This window comes from Hyaena hyaena, unplaced genomic scaffold (assembly GCF_003009895.1).
Source record: "Hyaena hyaena isolate Hyena2069 unplaced genomic scaffold, ASM300989v1 scaffold_898, whole genome shotgun sequence".
In the NCBI taxonomy this organism is placed as follows: domain Eukaryota; kingdom Metazoa; phylum Chordata; class Mammalia; order Carnivora; family Hyaenidae; genus Hyaena; species Hyaena hyaena.
In genome coordinates, this window is record NW_024081533.1 from 609,054 (window position 1) to 632,166 (window position 23,113).

The 23,113-nt window shown below is 50.2% G+C and overlaps 2 protein-coding genes across 3 annotated transcripts in view; one reads left to right on the forward strand and one right to left on the reverse strand.

Annotated features, from left to right (window-relative positions):
* Window positions 1-2,151, reverse strand: part of CCT6B (chaperonin containing TCP1 subunit 6B) — a 45,651-nt gene extending 43,500 nt beyond the window's left edge. Inside the window, exon 1 of the mRNA XM_039220614.1 lies at window positions 2,003-2,151. The gene's annotated coding sequence lies outside the window, so the exon portion shown is untranslated. The remainder of the gene's footprint in view (window positions 1-2,002) is intronic.
* Window positions 1,501-22,707, forward strand: LIG3 (DNA ligase 3). Of its 2 annotated transcripts, none has more exons than XM_039220608.1 (20): window positions 1,501-1,590; window positions 3,570-4,120; window positions 6,995-7,138; window positions 8,920-9,117; window positions 10,108-10,259; window positions 10,950-11,116; window positions 11,229-11,306; window positions 11,770-11,938; window positions 13,669-13,824; window positions 15,581-15,712; window positions 16,086-16,165; window positions 16,543-16,630; window positions 16,988-17,065; window positions 17,381-17,504; window positions 18,099-18,241; window positions 18,588-18,662; window positions 19,100-19,246; window positions 19,879-20,086; window positions 20,473-20,555; window positions 21,635-22,707. In XM_039220608.1, the coding sequence occupies exons 2-20, from the start codon at window positions 3,574-3,576 to the stop codon at window positions 21,866-21,868; spliced, it is 3,003 nt and encodes a 1,000-aa protein (XP_039076539.1). In that variant the 5' UTR covers window positions 1,501-1,590; window positions 3,570-3,573; the 3' UTR covers window positions 21,869-22,707. The 2 variants fall into 2 exon arrangements, with proteins under 2 accessions (XP_039076539.1, XP_039076540.1); XM_039220609.1 differs by lacking the exon at window positions 21,635-22,707 and adding an exon at window positions 20,743-21,085.
* The last annotated feature ends 406 nt before the right edge of the window (window positions 22,708-23,113 follow it).

Here is a 23,113-nt window from a genome sequence, read left to right on the forward strand (position 1 = left end):
CTCAACCAATCAAATATGTCCAAACAAAACTCATCCTTTTACCCCAAATACCTACTTCTCTCTGCTCATTTTGTATCTCAGATGATGGCACCATTATCTCCTGCTCACTCAAGTCACTCTCATTTCATCTTTAGGTAGATGGGCATTTTATTTAAAAGATTTAAAATCCAAGCATTTATTTTAGGGGTGCCTGGTCAGTAGAACATACAGCTCTTGATCTGAGGCTTGTGAGTTCCAGCTCCACACCAGGTATAAAGATTACGTAAAAACAAAATCTTCAAAAAATGTTAAAAAGTAAAAAGTAAAATCCAAATACTTATTTTTTTAAAAATGCTCAATCCTCTCCATCCCAACTAACTGAGCATGTTCAGGCCACTTTCCTCTCTCACATGGATCACTACGAGAAACTTTTTTCCCCAGATTTATTGAGATATAATTCATATACATTACTATAGACTATTAAGGTGTATACAGCATAATGGTTTGACCTATGTATATTATGAAATGAAAATGAATGCCACAGTAAGTTTGGTTCAGTATCCACCGTCTCACATACATACAACAAAAAGAAAAAGAAAAGAAAAGAAAAAAATTGTTTTCCTTTAATACAGAACTCTTCATGAATTTGCAGGTCATCCTTGCCCACTGAGCCCTGCTAATCTCTGTATGTTCCAATTTTAGCCTACATGCTGCCTCAGCAAGCACCAAGAATTTAAATTCTTCCCCTGTCTCAGTCTCTCCCTGACCCCGCCTCAAAAGTAGTTACTAGTACCTAAGGCCCTTCAAGATTGTCCATCCCATACATAATAAAAGCCAAGCAGTTTTGCACAGAGCACAGAATTCCCTCCGGACTGTGATTTTAGTTTGCCTAATAATGCCCCATTGTTTGCTGTTCCTAGACCCCGAACAAGTTCGCTTAGGTTCTGTGAGTCAGGTGCTCTTTTGAAAAAATAGCCATCCTAATCTCTCAAAAAGTTGGTCCTGGGGTCTAAACAAGGGATTACTCTCCCCATTACGCCTTTACACTTTAGTGTGTAAGATACCTAATGCCTCTTTTCAACTCAATACTATTTATTGAGCACAATGTGCTAATAAGCACAGTGCAGGACACAAGACACAGGGAATATATGAACACGGGTTGGAAAAAAAAAAAAAAAAAGAGGTTGAATGACGCATTCTTTGCCTTCCCGAAGCTCGTTACAAAACAGTTTCTCAACCATCCTCTTTAAGGACTGGAGCATTTCTAACATAGCGAACGAAAGGGAGTGGGGGTGGGGCCCTCCGATGTTCAGGCCAGGGTCAGACCCACGCGCCCGCACCTCCACTCTCACCAAACAACACCGCAGGCGGGGAACCACCCTCAATCCCCAACTCCATTCCCAAAGCCTCTCTCAGCAGAACCTGACCAGCACCCACGTGGCAGGCAGGGGGCGGGGACGCGTAGAGCACCTTGGGCCCCGAGCCCTGCGCCTGCGCACTGCGCCGGCTTAAGGACCCGGATTTAAAGAGACAGGCGCTACAACCGTCGTGGCGGCGCGCGGCCTGTGGTCGCCCGGTGCGAGGCCTGCGGTGTGCGCCGGAGCGGGGAAGGTAGGTGAGGGGCGGGCGCGGCGGGGCCGGGAAGCGGGGAGGGAGGCGGCCCGGGGGCCCGGGCCTCGGCGCGGCCCGGGGGCCAGCCCCCTCGGCTCCTCCCCCGCCCGCCCGCCGAGCCCCGGGGCACACCCTCCGTGACGTGGAGGCCCCCCGGGAGCCCACGAGGGTTGGCCCGTCGCTCCCGGGGACCCCCACGGCTCCGCGCGCGGGAGGGTCCCTCGGGGTCCCCGCGGAGTCACGCTGGCCGCACCGAGGCCAGTGAGCGTCCGTGCAAGTCCGTGAGCGTCGGGAGCCTTTCTCTGCCCGTCGCGTCCCCTTCCCTAGCCCCGGGCCGTGTCCTCGCGCCCCTGGCCGGCCCGAACCGAGGGACTCGGTTTCCCCCTTCCTCCGCGCCAGCCAATCGACCTACACACTCGCTGAGGGCGTCGGGGAAGGCCCTCTGGGAAGAGCGGCTTCTGGGCGCTAGCCTCCCGGCCCGGGCTGCGTTCGGGCCCCAGCGGTTTCGTTCTCCACCACGTTGGAGGAAACACTGAGCCGCGGCGGTTGGGGGGCTGCGGGCCGATGGGCTTGCTGAGAGCAGCGTGGTGCCTCCTCGCGGCCCCGCGGAGGGTGGGGCGCGGCGCTCCGTGCGGAGGGAGGGGGCGCGCCTCCCAAACTGTTCTGAGAACAGTGTGGAAACCTTAGTCGCCCTGGGCTCCCCTGATCGGCCTGCCCTACCCATGTACCTCACCTTTGCACACCGTCTCTCCAAGAGAACGTCCCTTAATGATCTGCACACTTTGTATGCGTTTTCAGGGAGTTCAGGGCCCCTCCCTCCCAGCCCATCTATGGACTCGTTTAAATTTTCCCAGTCATCCTGTGAAGTAGGTATTGTCTTCCCTACTTTCTAAATTAACAAAAACCGAAACTCCAAGGAGTTAAGGGTTTTCTCAAAAGTAACAGAATCCCTAAACTGAACAGTCCCAGTCGCACTCCTATATCTGATTCCCATCCACCTGCCTTTTTCTGCATCGTTATTGCACTACAGGACTTAAAACCGGCTTGTCATTGTAAGCAGATAACTTTCCCTTTTACAAAGCCTGTGTGGACTGGAAAGAATTTCCAGTATATTTAAAATTAGAAGAATGAAGATACTTTAGAAAACATGAATATGAAAAGGTGGGGCGATACCAATCCCTGTTTCCGTTTGGGTTGATTTATCAAGTTCCTTTGATTCTTGCCATCCCGTTATTTCATCATTCCCTGATTCAAGGTGCTAAATTATGAACAGGCTGATTGCACAGACGGAGCCTGTACTTAAAGAATTTAAGTGCTTCCAGTGGGTATTGAACCTGTGCTGTATGCCCAGCTCTGCCCTATGAGCCTTCCTCATAGAATGACAAGTTAGGTACTATCATTTTCCACATTTACAGTTGAGGAAATTGAGGAAGAGAGATGTTAAGTGACCTACCCAGGTCACACAGCTAATGAGCTTGGATATGAACCCAAGCAGTCTGGTTCCAGGCTCTCCACTTAATGGCCTCTCAAAATAGTTCATCTGATTACATCACAGATCTATAGGGTGAATTATTTTCAGAGGATGGCATGTATGTTAATAGTTCACATTAAAACCTTCACAAATATAATGCAGTTCTTGACGATTAAAAAGAAACTTCAGGATCTTATAATGCTTACGCGTCATCATCCATTACGAGTATTGGATGTTGCTGATGGCCTGAGAAAAGCTTTTATGTTACTTGGATTTGATCCCCTTGATTGTGATTTACTAGATGTACGAGTATGCGTTAGATACTTGAACACTTTTGCAAACTGAATTGTCCTGTTTTGGAACCCGACTTCATCCTGTGGGCAATAAATCTTTAATACTTTGGGAAATGTTTGGTTAGCATGGACTGTATTAGGACTCTGGCCTCTGGGGATGGTGGAAGCCTAGCTCCTGGTTTATATGTCACTTTTCCTGCCTCTTTTTCATGCAGCTGTATGACTTTGGCTTTCAAGATCTTCCTCCCAACCCTCCGCGCACTCGGGCGAAAAGAACTGTGCCTCTTCAGAGAACATCATCTCTGGCCTGACAGGAGACAGTTCGGCCATTGGTCAGAAACAGAGCTGCTTCATGGGCACGGACTCCTCCAGAGAAGAAAGCCTGTTCTGTCATCCCAGAAAGGCAGTCTAAGACCACGTGCCACCTGCCTTGTTTTCTTGCCAGGGTCGCATGTGGGACTCTGCAGTGGCCCCTGTGAGATGGCCGAGCAACGGTTCTGTGTGGACTATGCCAAGCGTGGCACGGCCGGCTGCAAAAAGTGCAAAGAAAAGATTGTGAAGGGCGTATGCCGGATCGGCAAAGTGGTGCCCAACCCCTTCTCGGAGTCCGGGGGCGATATGAAAGAGTGGTATCACATTAAATGCATGTTTGAGAAACTGGAGCGGGCCCGGGCCACCACGAAAAAAATTGAGGACCTCACCGAGCTGGAAGGCTGGGAGGAGCTGGAAGATAATGAGAAGGAACAGATAAGCCAGCACATTGCAGGTGGGTGGGCAACTGCCTGTTCATCGCACTGGTGCTGAGAGAAGAGGAGGAGAGTAGAATCCCATTTTTCCCCCGCCTTCCTTCTTTTTTGTTGTGTTTTGAGGTTTTTTTTAACTTTTTGGAAATATTTCCAAACTCACAGAAGAGTTGTGAGGATAAAAAAAGAAAAAAGAAAGCTCATTTTCCTTTTCCCCAGACATACCTATTATTACCATTTCGTTCTCTATACATTATGATTTGTGTTCCTGTGTGTGCTGTTACCATCTCTTTGCATACACACAGTTTTTTTTTCCTGAACCTTGGCCTTGAAGTACTTCAGTGTGCATATCCTAAGAATAGGAATGTCTCTTACATGACCATAACATAGTTATCAACTCCAGTAAATAGATGCTTTATATAATATTTTCATCCACAACTAGTTGTGTCAATTGGTCAGACAATATCTTTTATAGCTTTTTCCTCTGCTATAGAATCCCACTCCAGGATCAGATATTGCATTTTGTTGTCTCTTTGGCCTCCTTTAATCTGGAACATTTCTATAGTCCTTTTATTTTTTTTTTCTTTTTATGCCATCGGTATTTTTGAAGACTAGAGTACCTACTACCATACCTTCTTATCTTTCAGCTTCTTATCCTATGGACTCACAGGTTGCTTTTTACTGGTGGCTTATAATTTTATTGTATTTTATTAATTTGGTACTTATCCCATATTTGGCCACTTGGGAAACCCCTTTGAGCTGGTTTCTGTGTCCTAGATGCCTCATCATTTTTTAAATTTTTTTTAAATTTATATTTATTTAATATTTATCGCAAGCAGGGGAAGGGCAGAGAGAGAGGGAGACACAGAATCTGAAGCAGGCTCCAGGCCCTTAGCTGTCAGCACAGAGCCCAGCGTGGGGCTCGAACTTATGAACCGTGAGATCATGACCTGAGCTGAAGTCTGGCGCTTAACTGTCTGAGCCACCCAGGCGCCCCAATACCTCATCGTTCCTTTTAATGTTTTTTAAAAACTTTATTTTTTATTTTGAGAGAGAATGCACACGTGTGGGGAAGGGGCAGAGGGAGAGAGAGAATTGCAAGCCAGCTCTGTGCTCAGCACAGAGCCCAATGCAGGGCTCAGTGCTATGATACTGGGATCATGACCTGAGCCCAAATCAAGAGTTGGACACTCAGCTGACTGAGCCACCCGGATGCCCCTTTTTAAAAATATTTTACAAGAACACACTTTACACACTGTATGTTAGCCACTTTGACAATAAATTATATTTAAATAAAAATAAAATATTTTAAAGTACCTCCTTAATTTTGTGGCATAATGTTCTTAGGCTTACCTTATTTTTTTTTTTTTTTAATTTTATTTCCTTATAATTTTTAGGATTTTAAAATAACCTCTACACGCAATTGGGGCTTGAACTTACAACCCTGAGATCAAGAGTTACATACTCTGGGGTGTCTGGGTGGTTCAGTCTGTTGAGCGTCCAACTCTTGATTTTGAGTCAGGTCATGATTTTGCAGTTCGTGGGATTGAGCCCCACATCTGGCTCTGTGCTGACAGTGTGGAGCTTGCTTGGAATTCTCTCTTCTCTCTCTCTCTCTTTTTCTCTCAAAAAAAGAAAAAAAAAGTCATATGCTCCACCAGACTAACCCAGCCAGGTGCCCCTCTTAGGTTTACCTCATATGTATCTTACCATAACTCTGGAATCAACCATTTCTCTGAAGAGTCCTCGTTCTTATTAGTGGGGAGTGTCTTTAAAGAACAAAATCTAGATGCTCTGTATCTAGAGAGAATCCCAAGCAGGCTCAGTACTGTCAGCGCGGAGCTTCATGTGGGTCTCAAACCCACGAACCATGAGATCATGACCAAAATCAGGAGTCGGACACTAACTGAGCCACCCAGGCGCTCCTCCATGTGTTCATTTTTAAAGTAATCCTGTGTTCAATGAAGTATAGTTTTGGTCACTATAGGAGGACTGTAGCCATGGCTCTAAAAATGAGCAAAAAAATTAAAAATTTTTTTCAAAAGGGGAGCATCTATCTCATTGTTCATAGAGAGGAGGGAAGACTTTCAGGAGAGAAAGCTTCTTCGCATATACTCCTTTCTCAAGTTCCCCATCCTGTCCTTACTTGGCCATTGGCCTTAGCCTTTGTCACTTTCTGACTAATCTTCAGAGGGAGAGAAATACAACGTAGAGTCCAACTGTTACACAGCTCAAAAAACTCAGCAGCTGGGACTTTTCCTGCCTGTGCCAACCTGACCTGCTCTGCCCTCCATCTTCATTTTACTTTCTGGTTCATCTATAAATGGGGGGGGGGGGGGGGGCTATTTCCATGGAGCTGAATCCCCAGGTTTTATCTGTGAAGATGTGATTCCTGATTTCTCCCAAGTCTGGAGTTCATTATATATGAGATAAGAAGTAGAGAGTGTGAATGAAAATATAAGTTACTAATAGAAGTAAAGAGTCATGGGGTTTTTTGTCCCCAGAGCCTGCTCCCCCTTCCCCTGACCCCCAGTCCTCTGTTACCCACTAACTCCACTCAAAAAGATCAGTCCAGGGGCAGCCGGGTGGCCCAGTCGGTTAAGGGTCTGACTTTTGATTTCGGCTGAAGTCATGATTTCATGGTTTATGAGTTCCAGCCCCACAGTAGCCCAGACCCTGCTTGGGATTCTCTCTCTCCCTGTCTGTCTGCCTCTCCCTCCCTCTCTCTCTCTCAAAATAAATAAACTTAAAAAATAATCAGTCTGCAATCAACCTGGTGGCAATGTCATGGTAGTAACTTAACCAAGCAAGGCTGTAAGAGCAGTTAAATTATTTGGAAGCTTTTCTCAGGGATTTGTCACTGAATCATATTCCTCCCTTCCTTTGGGGTCCTACAGATTTGTCTTCTAAGGCAACAAGCACACCAAAGAAGAAAGCTGTTGTCCAGGCTAAGCTGACAGCCACCGGCCAGGTGACCTCTCCAGTGAAAGGTGCCTCATTGGTCACCAATACCAATCCCCGGAAATTTTCTGGTTTTTCAGGTAAGAGATTAGGGCTACTTTAGCTGTAATGGTCCTTTTAATTTGGAATCCTATTCAGGATTCTGGCTAAGAGTGAAAATTCTGTGCTATCTAGCCTCCTTCATAAATTTGCTTTCCTCTGAACAGAGACAGGTAATGGCTGATTTTCAGCGTTCCACTTGTATAGCATTTCTTTGTATACGTGACTCTCTATCACAGCCTAAAGAGGTTTTGTATTGGCAAGACATTTTCCCCTTGAAGTGGTCACGTGGGTCGGATGGAGATGATTATACCATGCCCTACAACTTCCTTGTGTTTTGGTAATGAGGGAAGTTTAAGAACTTGCATCCCTAACCTTGCCCAAACCAGAGCTGAAAATATGGAGGAAGGGAGATGTCACGCATGGCCTTATGTGACAGGTGGCACTGGGCCAGGAACTTCTGCCTACGTCATTTGGTTTGTTCTTCAGTTAACCTTACGAAGGACTTTTAGGAGGCCCATTTTATGAAGGAGAAAGCTGATGTCCAGGTTCATTACGGAGTTAGTATTTGTGCTGAAGTCTGTTGAACTCCAATGCCTGTGCTCTTTTCCCTGCACCCTGCTGCCTCTTTTATTTGGAGACATTTTTATGACTGACTCAGGTAAAGAAAGTAAAGCCAAACACACGGTCTTAGAAATTGTTCACCGAAGTAGGTTTTTGTGAGTGAAAGAAGCGTAGGCTTGAAGGCAGAAGTCCCAGCACATGACCGCTTGCTCAGACCATCACCTCTGAGCTGCTGTGGCCTCATCTGTGGAGTGGGAACAGGAACACCTGCCTCGTTTTCCCCACAGTAATTTCAGAGCACTAATGGAGCGAAGATCATAAAAACAGTGCCTGATTCTTTGGGGTTTTTATTATTTCAAAACTCTGAGGTTTGTTTTTTGTTTGGTGGTAGGCTAAAGACAAATACAGGACAGCATGTTTCTGGAAGGGCCCTGGTCCTAGGGAGGGAAATTGGGGAGGAACTGAGAGAAATGGGGTGTTCTAAATTCTTGCATCCTGCTGAACATGGACACTTTGGAGATTTTGTTCCCTAAAATCCTCTTTAGACTCCAAGTCAGAGATGAGCATGGGTTTATAATTTACAAGCCACAGACAGGAGGAAGCTTACATCAGCAACCTGCTTGCTGACAGCTCTGCTGCAAGCTTGCAGAATGAAATTGGCTTTGTAAATAGCCACAGGAGGTAAGAGAGGACTGCATGGGGATGTCTGGAGGAAAATTTGCCCATTGGCTTCCTTTTATTTTGGAAAAGGAAAGAAATGGTGATGGGCAGGTGGGAGTGGTGAAAGGCTGGAAACGCCTTCTCTCTGGTCTTGGGTTCCTCATCAGTATGAAGACATTGAACTAGGTAATCTTTAACTTAAGGCTTCCTCCAGCCCCGATAGTCTGTGATAGTGACAGTTTCCCACTGACTGACTAATTTGTCCCTTAGTTTCTTCTGCTCTCCTCCCCACTTATCTGGGGTTAGCTTTACCATTGCTGAGGGCTGCTCTCGGCAAAAATGTGACCTGTTCTGTGCAGCACTCATATAAACAGATGCACGTCGGCTGGGCCCCTGCAGGGGTGTGAGGCTGTTGTTTCTTTACCATGAATAGCTGTCACGTGTGTTCTGTACCTGTGGGATGGGTATAATGATATCCCCCCTCCCACAGGGCTATTTGGGGGGATTAAGTGAAGCTCCAGCGGAGTGCTTATCAGTTTCCCTTTCTTCTTGCTTAGCAAGGCCAGTGAATCCTCCCCCATGTTTCTCTCTCCCACAGCCAAGCCCAACAACTCTGGGGAAGCCCGCTCAAGCCCTACCCCTAAGGCAAGCCTGTCCTCAAGCAGATGTGACCCCAAGCACAAGGATTGTCTGCTGCGTGAGTTTCGGAAGTTGTGTGCCATGGTGGCTGAAAATCCTAGCTACAACACAAAGACCCAGATCATCCAGGACTTCCTTCGGAAAGGTTCAGCAGGAGGTGGGCCATAGAACATCCTGGATGGGCTTTTCCTCTGAAGAGCTCTGAGCCGTGCCTGGTTTCATGGGCATGTGAACTGTACAGTTTCACGGGGGCCCCTTGCTTGGTTTAATCTTCTGTTAATACAGTCTTGAAATTCCTTTTTTTCTTCAGAGTTTTTATTTTTAAGTAATCTCTACACCCATGTGAGGCTTAAACTCACAACCCCGAGATCAAGAGTTGCGTGCTCTACTGAGCCAGCCAGGTACCACATTAAATTCTTGATAATTTTGAACAATGAGCCCTGCATTTTTACTTCTTTTTTTCTTTAATGTTTATTTTTGACAGAGAGAGACAGACCGATCGATCGTGAGGGGAGATAGGGCAGGAAGAGAGGGAGATACAGAATGGGAAGCAGGCTCTGGGCAGTCAGCACAGAGCCCAGCACAGGGCTTGAACTCACAAGCTGTGAGATCATGATCTGAGCCGAAGTCAGACACTCAACCAACTGAGTCCCCAGGGACCCCCGTTTTTACTTCTTATCAGGCCCCACAGGGGGCGCAGCCAGTTGTGCTTGGAGCACATTGGCACCGCTCTTATGCTGCCCTTATTTTACCCTCAGGAGGCCGGAAGAGCCTATTGCATTTGACCAAGAGGAAAGTTCACTATCACGCACATTTGATAAGGTTTTTGTGAACTGCGTGGACAGCTGGAATAGAATTTTCCAGCTCTTTCATTCATCTAACAAATGATCATTGAGCATCTGTAATGTGCTCATCACTGGGGACACTAAAGCAAAATGGTGGCTCTGCCCTGTGGGAGTTCATCCAGGGAGGTAGGTGCATAAGCCAGGAGCCACCAGCTGCAGTAGCCTCTACCTCTGTAATGAAATACACGGGGTATTGTGGCAGCAGAGACAGTGATGTAGACACCTTTTTCAGTTCCTTGAGTTTATGTATGTGTTTGTTTAAGCTCTGTTTCTCAAGAAGGGTTCTATTCTTCTGCCTCCAGATGGTTTCCACGGTGACGTGTACCTAACAGTGAAGCTGCTGCTGCCGGGTGTTATTAAGAGTGTTTACAACTTGAACGATAAGCAGATTGTGAAGCTTTTCAGCCGCATTTTTAACTGCAACCCAGATGATATGGCACGAGACCTGGAGCAGGTCAGAGGAAAGGGAGGGCTGGTGGCATGCCAGGTGGGGCTGTGCCATGCCGGACACCTGCAACCTCTTTTTTCTGGTTGGGGCACGTACTGTTTTAGGAAACTGAAACCCATTTGAGCAAGCTTCCTTTTCGAGAGAGCTTCCTTTACTAGAGGCCCCAGCCGTTAGTTTCCCAAGGTTGAGGACTGAAATCATACTGCTGACCAATGAGAGGCCTAGATCTTGAGGACAGGGGTCGAGACTTCTACTGGCTTTGCTTGAGTTCTTGTTCTGGGCCCTACTTTTTCTTGCTTTTTTTTTTTTTCACTATAACTTGGTATAGTATTCAGCTTTTGTTTGTTCACGATTCCAGCTTTGGCAGCATGGATAGTTTCTAGCTTAGCGCTGCCCTTATCTGATGACCATATTTGTTTCTTAGTCCAAATTCTCACAGGAATCCAATTGGCTCAGTCCTGGATCAGTCCTTCTTCACATCACTTCTCATCCAGGGCACATGGCCAGATCCTATGGCAGGTGGAGGTGCCCTTTCCAGGAACTGTGGGTGGGATAGAGTCTCCAAGGAGTGAGGCCAGTATGTGTGAGTTGGGAATAGGAGTGATGATTGGAATCTCTGCTTTAGTCCTGGGGGTTTGGGGGATACACTTGGCCACTCTGGGGTTGCAGCAGAGCCATTTTGGTTTTTGGAGACAGGGTGACGTGTCAGAGACAATCAGAGTCTTCTTTGAGCAGAGCAAGTCTTTCCCTCCAGCTGCCAAGAGCCTCCTTACCATCCAAGAGGTAGATGAATTCCTCCTTCAGCTCTCCAAGCTCACCAAGGAGGATGAGCAGCAACAGGCCCTGCAGGACATCGCATCCAGGTCAGGGGAGCTGCCCAGTGGGTATGGGCATGGGGTAACGGAATCACCAGGAAAGGACGGGTTGGGGTTCCAGAACTCTTCAAAGAGCAAGTTGAATGTGCCTCACCCCTAGGTGTACAGCCAATGACCTTAAATGCATCATCAGATTGATCAAACATGATCTGAAGATGAACTCAGGCGCAAAACATGTGTAAGTACCAGCTCTTCTGACAGCCTGAGCTGCCAGCTTCCTTTGTTGCCAACTGGGGTCAGGACTTTGGAGTCCCGATCTAGATTTGAATCCTTATCCTCTTATTCCTTCGTGTGGGACACATCACTAGACCTAACTCACCCTCCATCTCCTCATATAAAATGTAAGGATAGTCTTCTCAGACAGTTGTTAAAATTGAAAGTATGGAGTGTGTTCAAAAAATAGAGTATGAGTTGTTCATCCACTCCAGCCCCCTCTTTGCTATGGCAGCATCCACAGAGGCCTAGTATCTCAAAATTGCTGAGTTTTCCAAGAGCTTTTCCTCCTGTGAAAGGCTTTAGACAGTAGAGCATACGCTTCCCCTCCATATTGAGATATTCTCTCTGTGAGGACTGACTGCTGTCTAAAGCAATGAGGTCAGAGACAGTGGGTTTTGTTTCCTTGCTTCTGTCTGCCTTGGCAGGTTAGATGCCCTTGACCCCAATGCCTATGAAGCCTTCAAAGCCTCACGCAACCTGCAGGATGTGGTGGAGCGAGTCCTCCACAATGAGCAGGAGGTGGAAAAGGAGCCAGGCCGGAGACGAGCTCTGAGTGTCCAGGCTTCACTGATGACGCCAGTGCAGCCCATGCTGGTAAGGATGCTGCTCCGGCCCCATGTTCTCCAGACACTGACCATCCTTGTGAGATCTGCCGGGGTATGAATGCTGGAGGGGTTTGGGGGAAGGAACAGCAGAGCTGTGGAGGGGTGTGTCTCTGTGGGGAAATAAAGGCAACAGAGAAGGCAGTGTGATCTAGCACAAATACCTGACCTCTAGGCCCAACTCTGCCACCAGCAAGAAGCTGTAGAATCTTGAATGAGTTACTTAGCCTTTCTTAGTTTTTTCATTTCCCTACATGACTGATGTATGAAACCTTCTGAAGCACTTACTTAGAATGGTTTGTCAGTCCTCTTTCCTGAAAACAGGTGGATGTATTAAGTAACTCCTTGGTTTTTTATTAAAATTTTTAATGTTTTATTTATTTTTGAGAGAGAGAGAGAGACAGCATGAGCAGAGGAGGGTCAGAGAGAGAGTGGGAAATACAGAACCTGAAGCAGGCTCCAGGCTCTGAGCTAGCTGTCAGCACATAGCCTGATGCGGTGCTTGAACCCACCAACCGTGAGATCATGACCTGAGCTGAAGTCGGACACTTAACCAACTGAGCTACCCAGGCGCCCCTATATTAAGTAACTCCTGTGGTTCTGTGACCTACGCCAAAGTAGCTCTGAGACTTAGTGGCAGAGCGGAGCTTTTTATGACAGGGTGACTTGGCCTCATTTTCTTCTGGAAAGCAGCAGCTCAAGGAATGAAGACCAGGTCCAACTGAGATCATCTTGAGCCTCTGTTCATTTCACAAGATGTGGGATTTCCTTTCTGGCATTGGTTTTTCTGTGCATCGGGCCCCCACACATATGCTGCCAGGCCACTGTGTGCTCCCCGGGTTGCTCCAGCATGTGCAGTGCCTTTCATGAACCTGCCTTGTGTGTGCTACTAACACCTTCATAGAAGTGTTCTCTCCCTCCCGGGAATGCAGGATGGCCAGTTCCGAATTTGTGAGTTCACCACCCCGGGGAGAAGACTCCTGTCACCTACAGTAGTGGTCTTTCTGACTTTTATAAGAATTCTTTCGGGAGTCCGTTGTACAACCTGTCACTTATTTGAAGAGTGGCATGGGTTCTCTAGCTTAGTGCTTAACCTCATAGGCTTTGGAGTCAGGGCTGGCTGCAAACACCAGCCCTGCCGTTGACCAGCTATATAATTTTAAGTAAGGACTCAACCTCTTTGAATGTCTTGTTTTCTCATCCATAAAACGAAGACAGCGTCCCTCATGTAAGATAGCACATGGAGGGTGCAGCGGGGCTCTGTGTATGATCTATACCCGTGAATAGCCCTAGAACAGTAGTCAGTCACTGTTGTGTGAGTCAGGGTGTCCCTGGTATGTGACTAAGCACTCCTGTGACCTGTCCTGGGGGTCTCTGACCACTGCCACCCTGCCAGCCCCCGTCAGCCTTCTGCATCCCGTATCTTACTTCTACATACCTCCTCTGCACACACCTCTGCTAACTGGTATGGTTAACAATAAGCCAGGGCCTTGCAAGATCTTAAATTATTGAGAAAAAAGTGAAATGCTGTTTCAGTGGAAGTTTACTGCTCTTTAAGAATGAATCACATTCGTAGTCCTCAAAAAGCAAGTTCCGTGCCAGCCCTGAGGGCATCCTCTGGTCCTCATTCCCTGGGACGTGGACTCTGGGGCTGTCCCCGCTGAGCAGCCTCCAATGGGAGAGCACCTGTAAGTCTCCAGGCTTGTCTTTCCCCACCCCAAGGCTGAGGCCTGCAAGTCCATCGAGCATGCGATGAAGAAGTGTCCTAACGGCATGTTCTCTGAGATCAAGTACGATGGGGAGCGAGTCCAAGTGCATAAGAATGGGGACCACTTCAGCTACTTCAGCCGCAGCCTCAAGCCTGTCCTGCCTCACAAGGTATAGGTTCCTTCCTTTCTGCGGGGACTTTCTTTCCCTTCCTGCCTCTAAGACTCTCAGGGGCAGGGTTCATAGTAATTTCAGCTCTGGTACACAACAGGGTTTATCCTCCATTTGTTGAGTGAATGTATGGGTTTGTTTTTGGAGTCTTATAATGAGGGGCTGTCCAGTAGGGACAGTCAGAGAGCCCAGACTTGGGCTCAGAACCCCAGCACAGAACCCCAGGGGACAGTGAGCACAGTCCCCCAGGTGACAGTGATGCTCCCCTTGCCCACAGTGACACTGGGACAGTGCACTCACCTGGCAGGTGACTTGCAGTGCTTGTCTCTTGGGTGTCCATGTCCCGTGTGCTTCTCAGGGCCAAATTACAGTTCGGTTACAAAAGGCTGCTGGACTGTCCTTCATGAGTTTGGTAAATATTTATCGAGTGTTTTGTCTGTGCTGAGCACTGCTCTAGGAGTGGACGTACAGCAGTAAAAAATGGACAAAAGTTCCTGCCCCCTGGAGGCTTATATTCTGATGTAAGCACAGTCCAGTGGGGACATCTGGGAGCCCAGACTCCTGTCCATCATTCAGGGGCATTAAGAACCTCAGCCCTCAGGGCCTCTGTGAGCCTTTGAGCTGTCTTCAGGGAAAAGCACCTGGAACATCTGGCCCCAGAAGCTTGTGAGTAGATGGACTCCCTGTCCTTGCTACCCGTTCTCTCCTCGCTCAGACTCCACTTGTCAGAGCTCCGGGGGTGAGGGGGACGTGCTGTGTGGCTCACGTGCTCCCCTCACCTTGCCTTCCTGCAAGAGCATGGAGCCTCGGGCCATTCATTCAGGTGTCCAGAGGAGGAGGGCTCAGCACTGTCCTCCCTAGGGAGAAGAGTCCAGGGTCACTGGCTTGGGCCCAGGAACTGTTCCCAGTGGGCTGCTCAGTGGGCACCTCTGTTATCCAGGAAGAAGTCTGGGCCTGGCTTTTCAGCTAGAGCCCTTTCCCTCTGTGCCTTAGCAAAGTTCATCCGTCCTTGTCTCTCCTGTACTCTGGATTTGTAAAGAGCTGGGTTGAGGGTTGAAGCAGAGTGGGACGGGTGTACAGGCCTCTCCTGTCCCAGCTTCCAGCCCCATAGGTAGCAAGGGGGAAGCTCAGGGGAAGATTGGGCCACAGTCACGCTCTCTTGACCTCACTGCTGGCATCACCTGGTGGGGGCTACCATGGGTTACGGTGGGACTGCTCCCTTTCTGGAACTATCAGGGACTAGGTTTTTGCCTTTATCAGGGAGAACTCTAATTCCAAACATGCTTTCTTACTCATTTTGAAGATGGTTGTGGGTTTAGAGCTCTCACTCAGAGAAGACCCTCCTGTTTCCTTGCTGCTCCTAAGAGGGTCCATTTCTTCCTATCCATCCATCTTTTTTTAACTGACCTGTTCTCCCCGACAAATGTCTGCCTGCCCACATTTCCTCCTCTCTTCATGTTTGCCACCCTCACCTACTCCTCTGCATACTCAACGCTCTGTTTCTTCCTTTTTCCTCCAAACTCTCCTCTGTGGCCCAGGGTGACTCAACACAGGCCAACCTCTTCCTGGGTCTGAAATACCCCATTCCTCTTGTCTCGGTGGCTGATAAGGCCTAGGTCTGTTTTGCACATGAGTTTGGCTTCTCCGCGTCAGTGGTCTATGTTCCTTCTGGGGCCTGGGTTTTGTTTCTGGCTCGGCTGCAGGTCACTGCTGCCTAGCCCTCCCTCCCTTACCTAAGTCACCCTTTTGTCTCCAGGTGGCCCACTTTAAGGACTATATCCCCCAGGCTTTTCCTGGGGGCCACAGCATGATCTTGGACTCTGAGGTGCTCCTGATTGACACTAAGACAGGGAAACCGCTGCCCTTTGGGACTCTTGGGGTGCACAAGGTACCGGTCAGGGCCACACGTGCAGGAATGAGCATGTGTGCACATGGATGTGTATGGATGCGCGCTGTTGGTCTGAATGGAGGGGAATCTGTCAGTCACTTAGGGTTGGGCTCATTCTTTGTTTCTGAACTATTTCTGAATTTAGCCCTGAGTTTAGATGTGTTTTTTGTTGCGTGAAAGGAGCTAGTATTGGGAATGTAGAATTGGGTTGATTTCCATGTAGGACCGTCTGCTAAGTGCAGGGGCTTCAGAGTATATACAGGACTTTCCTGTCCGATGCTTTAGAGGGTCTCCAGAAGAGGACTCGTACTCCCTGTCTTTTATACCCTTATTTTTGTGCCTTATGTATCTACTACCTCATTTTCCCTTACAGAAAGCTGCCTTCCAGGATGCGAACGTCTGCCTGTTTGTGTTTGATTGTATCTACTTCAATGATGTCAGCTTGATGGACAGGTGAGGGACCTGTTTTCGGCTCCTGAGTAGGGAGGCAGGGACTCACGTTGGGAAGGAGGGAGGGGAAGGGGCTGAAGCCTGTGCCTCTTTGTAGCCAGGAGCTGGGGAGGAAGGAGCTAAGTAGCAGCACACTTGCTACACACACAGTGCTCCATGAAGCAGAAATAGGATCTGCAAGGGTGAAGTGGCCTTTGTAGCATAGCTTGGTCACGAGAGAGCCCCCTTAGCCCGACAGGCAGAAGTGTTAGACTTGGGAGCTTTGAGCCATGGCAAACCCTCTCATGAAGCAGCAGTTATAGCTGAGTCCCTCCCTCTTCAGAACTCCTAATGGGGGTCGGAGGATCCTGACCTGACCCCAGCTCTTTTGTCCCCCTTAGGCCTCTGTGTGAGCGGCGGAAGTTTCTTCACGATAACATGGTTGAAATTCCCAACCGGATCATGTTCTCAGAAATGAAGCAAGTCACTGTGAGCAAAGACCGCACCCCAGACAGCTGCCTAGTGGTTTGAAAGCCGGGCAGAGAACCCCTTGGTCAGATGTGACTGGGAGAATAGGGGCTGCTGCTATGTGCGTGTCGTCTGCTAGTCACCCCCGGGAGGACAGGGCATGAAACACTCTTCTGAGGCAGGCTCCCCATGTCTCAAAGCTGCAGCAGCTTTCTGGTTGGGAGAATCCCTGCTTTTCAAGACCTTGGTTTGTTGTACTCAAGTCAGGGTGTTTCCACTGGGCGATGCACTAGTGTGCGAAGAGGTACCGCCTCCACCTCCCCGCCACAGCACTGTCTGTTCTCACACCAACCTCAGCATCTCTCTGTTGTCCTTCAGAAAGCTTCAGACTTGGCCGACATGATAAACCGGGTCATCCGAGAGGGGTTGGAAGGACTGGTGCTGAAGGACGTGAAGGTGAGCCACTCACTCTGCTTTCTCTCTCCTGCAGGCTCTCGCCTCCTCCACCCCAGTGTCTCCAGCCCTGGCCAGCAGAGGGCGGCGGCAGTCTGAGGTGGCCAGGGCTGGCTGCAGCAGGGCCCTTTCCACGGTCACATATCTCTGTTCTGTGTCTAGAGGATGGGTTCGTGTATGTTTCCTGGGCTGGAAGCTGGGGGTCTTGGCCAGAGTGGGCCAGGCACTGTGGTGGAGCTGAAATGTCAAATGAAGAGGTAAATCCCACCCTCCTATGGTTTCCATTCTAGTTTGAGGTCTCTCTTGCTTTTCCCTCAGGGTACCTATGAGCCTGGAAAGCGACACTGGCTGAAAGTAAAGAAAGACTATTTGAACGAGGGGGCCATGGCTGACACAGCTGACCTGGTGGTCCTTGGGGCCTTCTATGGGCAAGGGAGCAAAGGTCAGAGTGGCCTCTGGCCCCTGGGATGGGACTTCTTTGACAGGCACCACTCAGGGTATAGGCTGGCTTTTTTATTGGCTTGATCTGCTAGCATGGCCAGTCATGACTTCCACGGTTCTGGGATCAACGGCCCCAGACAGGTCCATGTCACTTCATGCAGGGATATCGGAGAGCTACAGACTTGGGCAGGGAGAGGTCAGGCAAGAGCACCCTGTGCTACCTGGCACAGAAAAGCTCACCATCAACTACTTCCTCGAGGCCTGGCCACTTTCTCCTCAGAGAATGTCAAAGTCTCCCGACTGGAGGGGAAGCTGGGGTCTGAGGCATCTCCTGTGTGCCAGATACTGTTCAAGTTAGTTTTCCTTACTGGAACCTGAAAAGTTCTAGGTGATTATCCCTAATTTACTGAAGAGGAAATTGGGGCGCATGAAGGTTAAACTGGTACAGCTAGTAGAAGGTAGATCCAAGAGGGGCACTCAGTGCTCTTATGCCAGGCCCAAGGCTTTCCCTTCCAGCAGGCTGCCCCTCATTGGGCATGTGGGGCTGGCAGCAACGGCTCCCTCCATCTGTGACTTAACCCCCCCTCCCTCCCAGGTGGCATGATGTCCATCTTCCTTATGGGCTGCTATGACCCAGGCAGCCAGAAGTGGTGCACGGTCACCAAGTGTTCAGGAGGACACGATGATGCGACGCTTGCCCGCCTACAAAAGGAACTGGACATGGTGAAGATCAGCAAGGTGAGGAAGGGATCTGGTTGGCCCGGGCCTCTGGACTGGCCATTGTCACAGACTGGCTGTGCTTGGGGGACCGCAGGGATCGTTGATCTGTCTCCACAGCAAGAGCTGCTCATTGGCCATGGGAGAAATATGAGGCCTCCAGAGTCTTTGAGTGCCAACCTTGTGCAAACTGGCCACATGCCCCCTAGGCCATACCCTCTCTGGGCAGGGAGGATCCCACGGGGTGAGGGTGAGCTTTTGGTGAAAAGTCACTTCTTCACACAAGCCTGTGACTGGGGAGGGGAGTAGAATTTGAGTCTTGTTTTGCCTTGGGAACAGCCCAGGACAGCATTTTTTTCTCTTCCAGGATCCTAGCAAGATACCCAGCTGGCTGAAAATCAACAAGATCTACTATCCTGACTTCATAGTCCCAGACCCAAAGGTACAAGCCCAGTGGCCTGGGGCTCTCCAGTCCACAGAATGAGTTTGCAGATTCTGTACTGCCACAGAGATGCTATCTCAGCCTCACGGACAGCCCACCCGCAGATGGGGCTCTGGACTGGTCAGCCAAGTGATGGGCCAGTTGGCCCTGAGGAATCCTCCTTAATAGAGGATGAGACTAACGATCCCCTAGACGCAGAGGGTTTGCTCTAGAAGTAACCAGGCCTGGTTCCTTCTGTGCACTGACAGAGAAACTGAGGCCCCAGAGAAGAGCCAGAACTTCCCTAAGATCACATAGCAGCAGCAACAGTGAGACTAGAACCCGTCTCCCACCTGTTAGCCAGTACTTTTGGGTTTTAATGGTTCTGTATTGCTTCTAGCTGGTTGGGAGAGGCTTCCCTTCTTAACCTACGAGTGACCTGACTTAACTCCTGACAGAAAGCTGCCGTGTGGGAGATCACAGGGGCTGAGTTCTCCAAATCTGAGGCTCACACGGCCGATGGGATCTCCATCCGATTCCCTCGTTGCACCCGGATCCGTGATGATAAGGACTGGAAATCTGCTACTAACCTCCCCCAACTCAAGGTGCCCACTTACACTGAGTGTGTGTCCTCTGCCCGCCTGTCCTGCCCCAAAACCCCAGCTGTCTGGCCTCACATTTTCTCTCTCCCTGAGCCCAGGAGGGCAGTTGAGGGAGACCACCTGTTGCAGGGCCAGGGGCTGCAGCACCCCCAGGAAGAGCGCTGTGCTACTCTCCTGCTTCCCGGTCGGGGGCTAGCCTCAGGCTGTGGTCTGTGCTGCTGATATGAACCGGGGGACAGAGAACAGTGATTTGTACCAACTCCCCAAGAAACAGGGCCGGAGTTCAGAAAAGCACCGAGACGGGTACTTGGGTGGCTCAGTCGGTTGAGTGGCTGACTCTTGATTTTGGCTCAGGTCATGATCAGGTTTTGGGATCAAATCCTGCACCGGGCTCTGTCCTCTAACAATGGGGAGCCTGCTTGGGATTCTCTCTGCCCCTCCCTCCCCCTTTCTCACTCACAGATAAACTTAAAAAAAAAAAAAAAACCACCAAGAAAGCCAGCTGCTTTTCCCTGCCATTTCTTTCTCCCCCCCCCCCCCCCCCACTTTGTTCCTTAACCACATGGGCCTGAGACATGCCTCAGAGGCCAGTGGCTGGGAAGGATCACACCTGATATTCTCCGTCCCCTCCTCAGGAACTGTACCAGCTGTCCAAGGAGAGGGCAGACTTCACTGTGGCGACCGGAGATGAGGGGAGCTCCACTACTGGGGGCAGCAGCGGAGAGAATGAGGGTACCCCGGGGCCTGCTGCGTCTCGTGAGGCCTCCAGGGCCGCCCCGAAGCAGCCCTCCACCAGTGCCAAGAAGGCAGGAGGGAGGCGGAGCAGCCCCTCCAGCCGAGGCGGTGAGAAGGGAGGGGCTGGGGTAATCACAAGTGTGGTCTGAAGGCAGAGAGCAAAGGACAGGGACCCAGTCTGACATTCCAGCTCTGAGGTCATGTGATTCTCTGCCTCCACTGCAGCAGACATTGACTGTGTTCCTCTGGTGTGTCCAGCCACGGGCCAGAAGCCATTCTACTGGGCCCCCTCCATCTGCTCAGTAAACCCGACAGGACCCCAAGAGAGCCCAACTGACCTGTGGATAAGCCCCCTCTGAGCTCAAGCCTCCCCTCCGGTCCCCCTATGCTCCCAGCAGAGACAGGGCCTGGCCCTTCTGTGTGCTGCCCTGGCCTCCGTGGTCATTGTCCGCTCGCCTCCCCACTGCCTAGTTCTTATACGAGCTCTCCCACAGGCAACAAGCCAACAGCGAAGCCTCCCCCCATGAGAGTGGGAGAGAAGCGGAAGGCTCCGGACGAGCCCCCGTGCCGTGCAAAGGTGAGGGGACGAACGGCAGTGTACCAGTGGCCGGCTTGGCCCAGGGCTTTGTGTTCCCAACTCTGCACTTGAACACTGAGATGAGCCAAGATGTTTGGGGGACTGATGGCCAGACAACCCACCCACCCCACCCCACTTCAGCCGCCAATGTTGCTGCTCCACCCTGTGCCCTCTCGTTACCTTGCAGAGGCAGCCGGCCAGCAAGCAGAGAGGAAGGAGAGCCGTGCCCGCAGGCAGGAGATAGAACAGCCAGGCCTCGCTGAGAGGCTGCAGGGACCCACTGGGCTGCCGCTGCCGGTCCCAAGTCACAGTTTACATTAAAGAAAGGGGAGGAAGCCCAGTCTGGGTGGAGTGCAGCAGTGTGAGTCTGTGCTCGGGGCCAGAGCAGACTGAGCCCACAAGAAGCAGGGAGAGGGTGCTGGCTTGGTGATTGTCCCCCAGAGAGCCTTTTGCCTTTTGTAGCCCCTTCTCAGTCTTGGGTTTGATAACCGCTGTTGAGCATCTACCGAGGCCAGTGAGTAGGCTCATCCCAGGGGGAGCTGCTGGCCCAGAGGGGACATGGAGAAGTAAATGTTTGATCTCTGTACCATGTGATGGAGTCACACAGTCCGTCCCACTAGCCAAAGCAGCCACTGAAGTTTGGCAAGTCAGACCCCAAACCTTGTCACCAGCAGACACGTAGAGCTGTTCCCATCTTTACCCTACATGAAGCCCTTAAATCCGTCCGTGGCAAAGGAGGGCTCCTGACACCCCAGCCTAGCTAGTTGGGCACAGTGGCCTGCTCGATCAGCTGGCATCACTGAGTCTGAGAGCCACTGTCCCGCCCGATGGACAGTTCTTGGACACGTCTTTATCCCTTCTCCAGGTCCTTGCATGGGGACCTGCTGTGTCTTCCTCATTTTCCTCTAGGCAGGGTGGGAGGGGGATGCATCCTCTAGAGTGGCTGAAGGACATGGGTTTCAATGCCTGCTCGGTAAACTCTTTGTGCTGGTGTCCTGACCGCTAGTCAGGCCTGTGCTCATCTGGGTGGAGACTCGTCTGCCCCACTGCTGACCGTACTGACCCCTATGCGTTTGCAGGTGCTGCTGGACATCTTCACTGGGGTACGGCTTTACCTGCCACCCTCCACTCCAGACTTCAGCCGTCTCAGACGCTACTTTGTGGCATTCGATGGGGACCTGGTGCAGGAATTTGACATGGCCTCAGCCACACATGTGCTGGGGAGCAGGGACAAGAACCCTGAGGCTCAGCAGGTCTCCCCTGAGTGGATCTGGGCGTGTATCCGGAAACGGAGGCTGGTAGCTCCCTGCTAGGACTGCAGCCCTCCCTCTCCTTTGGCTGCACTCTTCCCTGCCACGCCACAGGGCTGTGCTCTTGCTGGGCAGGCGGGCGGCTGCAAGAACCAGGGGAGGCAGGTGGCATTTCTTCTCTAAGCAGTGTGTCTTCCAGAACCCGCCAGCCGTGCTTGGTCTCTTCCTGACCAGGATGGCGCCCCCCAGGGGAATCACTTCCTCCTGCTGGTTTACATAGATCTTTCAGATCTGGGTGCTGGTTTGGTTGTCCTTCTGTTTTCTTTTAAAAGCCTTTTTTTTTCCCCCTATAAATAAAATATCTTGCGGTTATCCCTGGCCTTCCCCCACTAGCCCCTGTAACTTCCCTAGCGATTAAGGAGTGGAGCAAACGTTGGGCTGTTGAAGGCTGCCCACAAAGCCACCTGCCCCTTTTACTTGCAGGCTCATTTTAAAGTTCTATTTAAAAATCGCCTTCAGAAACGCTTCTTATTATTTGGCAAACCTTGTATTCAACTTGGCCCTTTTTGCCAGGAATGAATCTTTATTTGAAAGAAAACAAAATGAATTTTATGACTTAATTCTCTGTGTTCTCCTCTTCCAGGGTGTGGGTCCGGTTTGAAGGGAGGGAACCAGGATCAGGTAGGAAAACGGGGCCTTTTCTACAGAAGCGAGGTTGTGTGAGCTATTCCTCTGGGGAACACGGCTCCAGGAAGATCTGCCTCCCCCAAATCCCGAAGCAAGACCAGTTTTGAAGGTCAGAAACCAACCTGAGGACAAAACCTACCCAGCGTCCTTGCCAAGAAAGGCTCCTGTGCCATCAGGGCTGGTTTCTTTGAATAAAACGAAAACAATTTAGTGTAGATGAGTGCTGTTCAGTAGAACTTTCTCTGGCAATGGAAATACCCTGTAAACCTTCACTGGCCCAAATCAGGCACACTTAGCTATTCAACACTTGGAATGTGACTAAAACAACAGGAAGTAAAATAAAAACTTTAGTTCAACTCTAAATGGTCCCATGTGGCTAGTAACTACCACATTGGACAGTGCAGGGATGGACCTGGTTCAGATCTGAGCCTAGAGACCCAGCGGCCGTTAACATCTGAGCCGCGGCTTCTCCCAGAGGAATGAGGGGAACTGTCCCTTTGTCCTCAGGCTGCTGCGAAGAGTAAGTGGACCCAAGATAACCTATGTGACACTCAGCACAGCGCCCAGCATGCAGCTGTCTGGAGCAGGGACCATGCCCGCGTGGTCCCACCCTGCCTGAGA

Excerpts from the sequence above, each read along its gene's own strand:
- LIG3 (XM_039220608.1), top strand. The coding sequence starts at position 3,574 with ATGACTTTGGCTTTCAAGATCTTCCTCCCAACCCTCCGCGCACTCGGG. Across the intron at positions 7,139-8,919 it reads GAAATTTTCTGGTTTTTCAG|CCAAGCCCAACAACTCTGGG; the intron begins GTAAGAGATTAG and ends TCTCTCCCACAG. Across the intron at positions 13,825-15,580 it reads AGCCTGTCCTGCCTCACAAG|GTGGCCCACTTTAAGGACTA; the intron begins GTATAGGTTCCT and ends TTTTGTCTCCAG.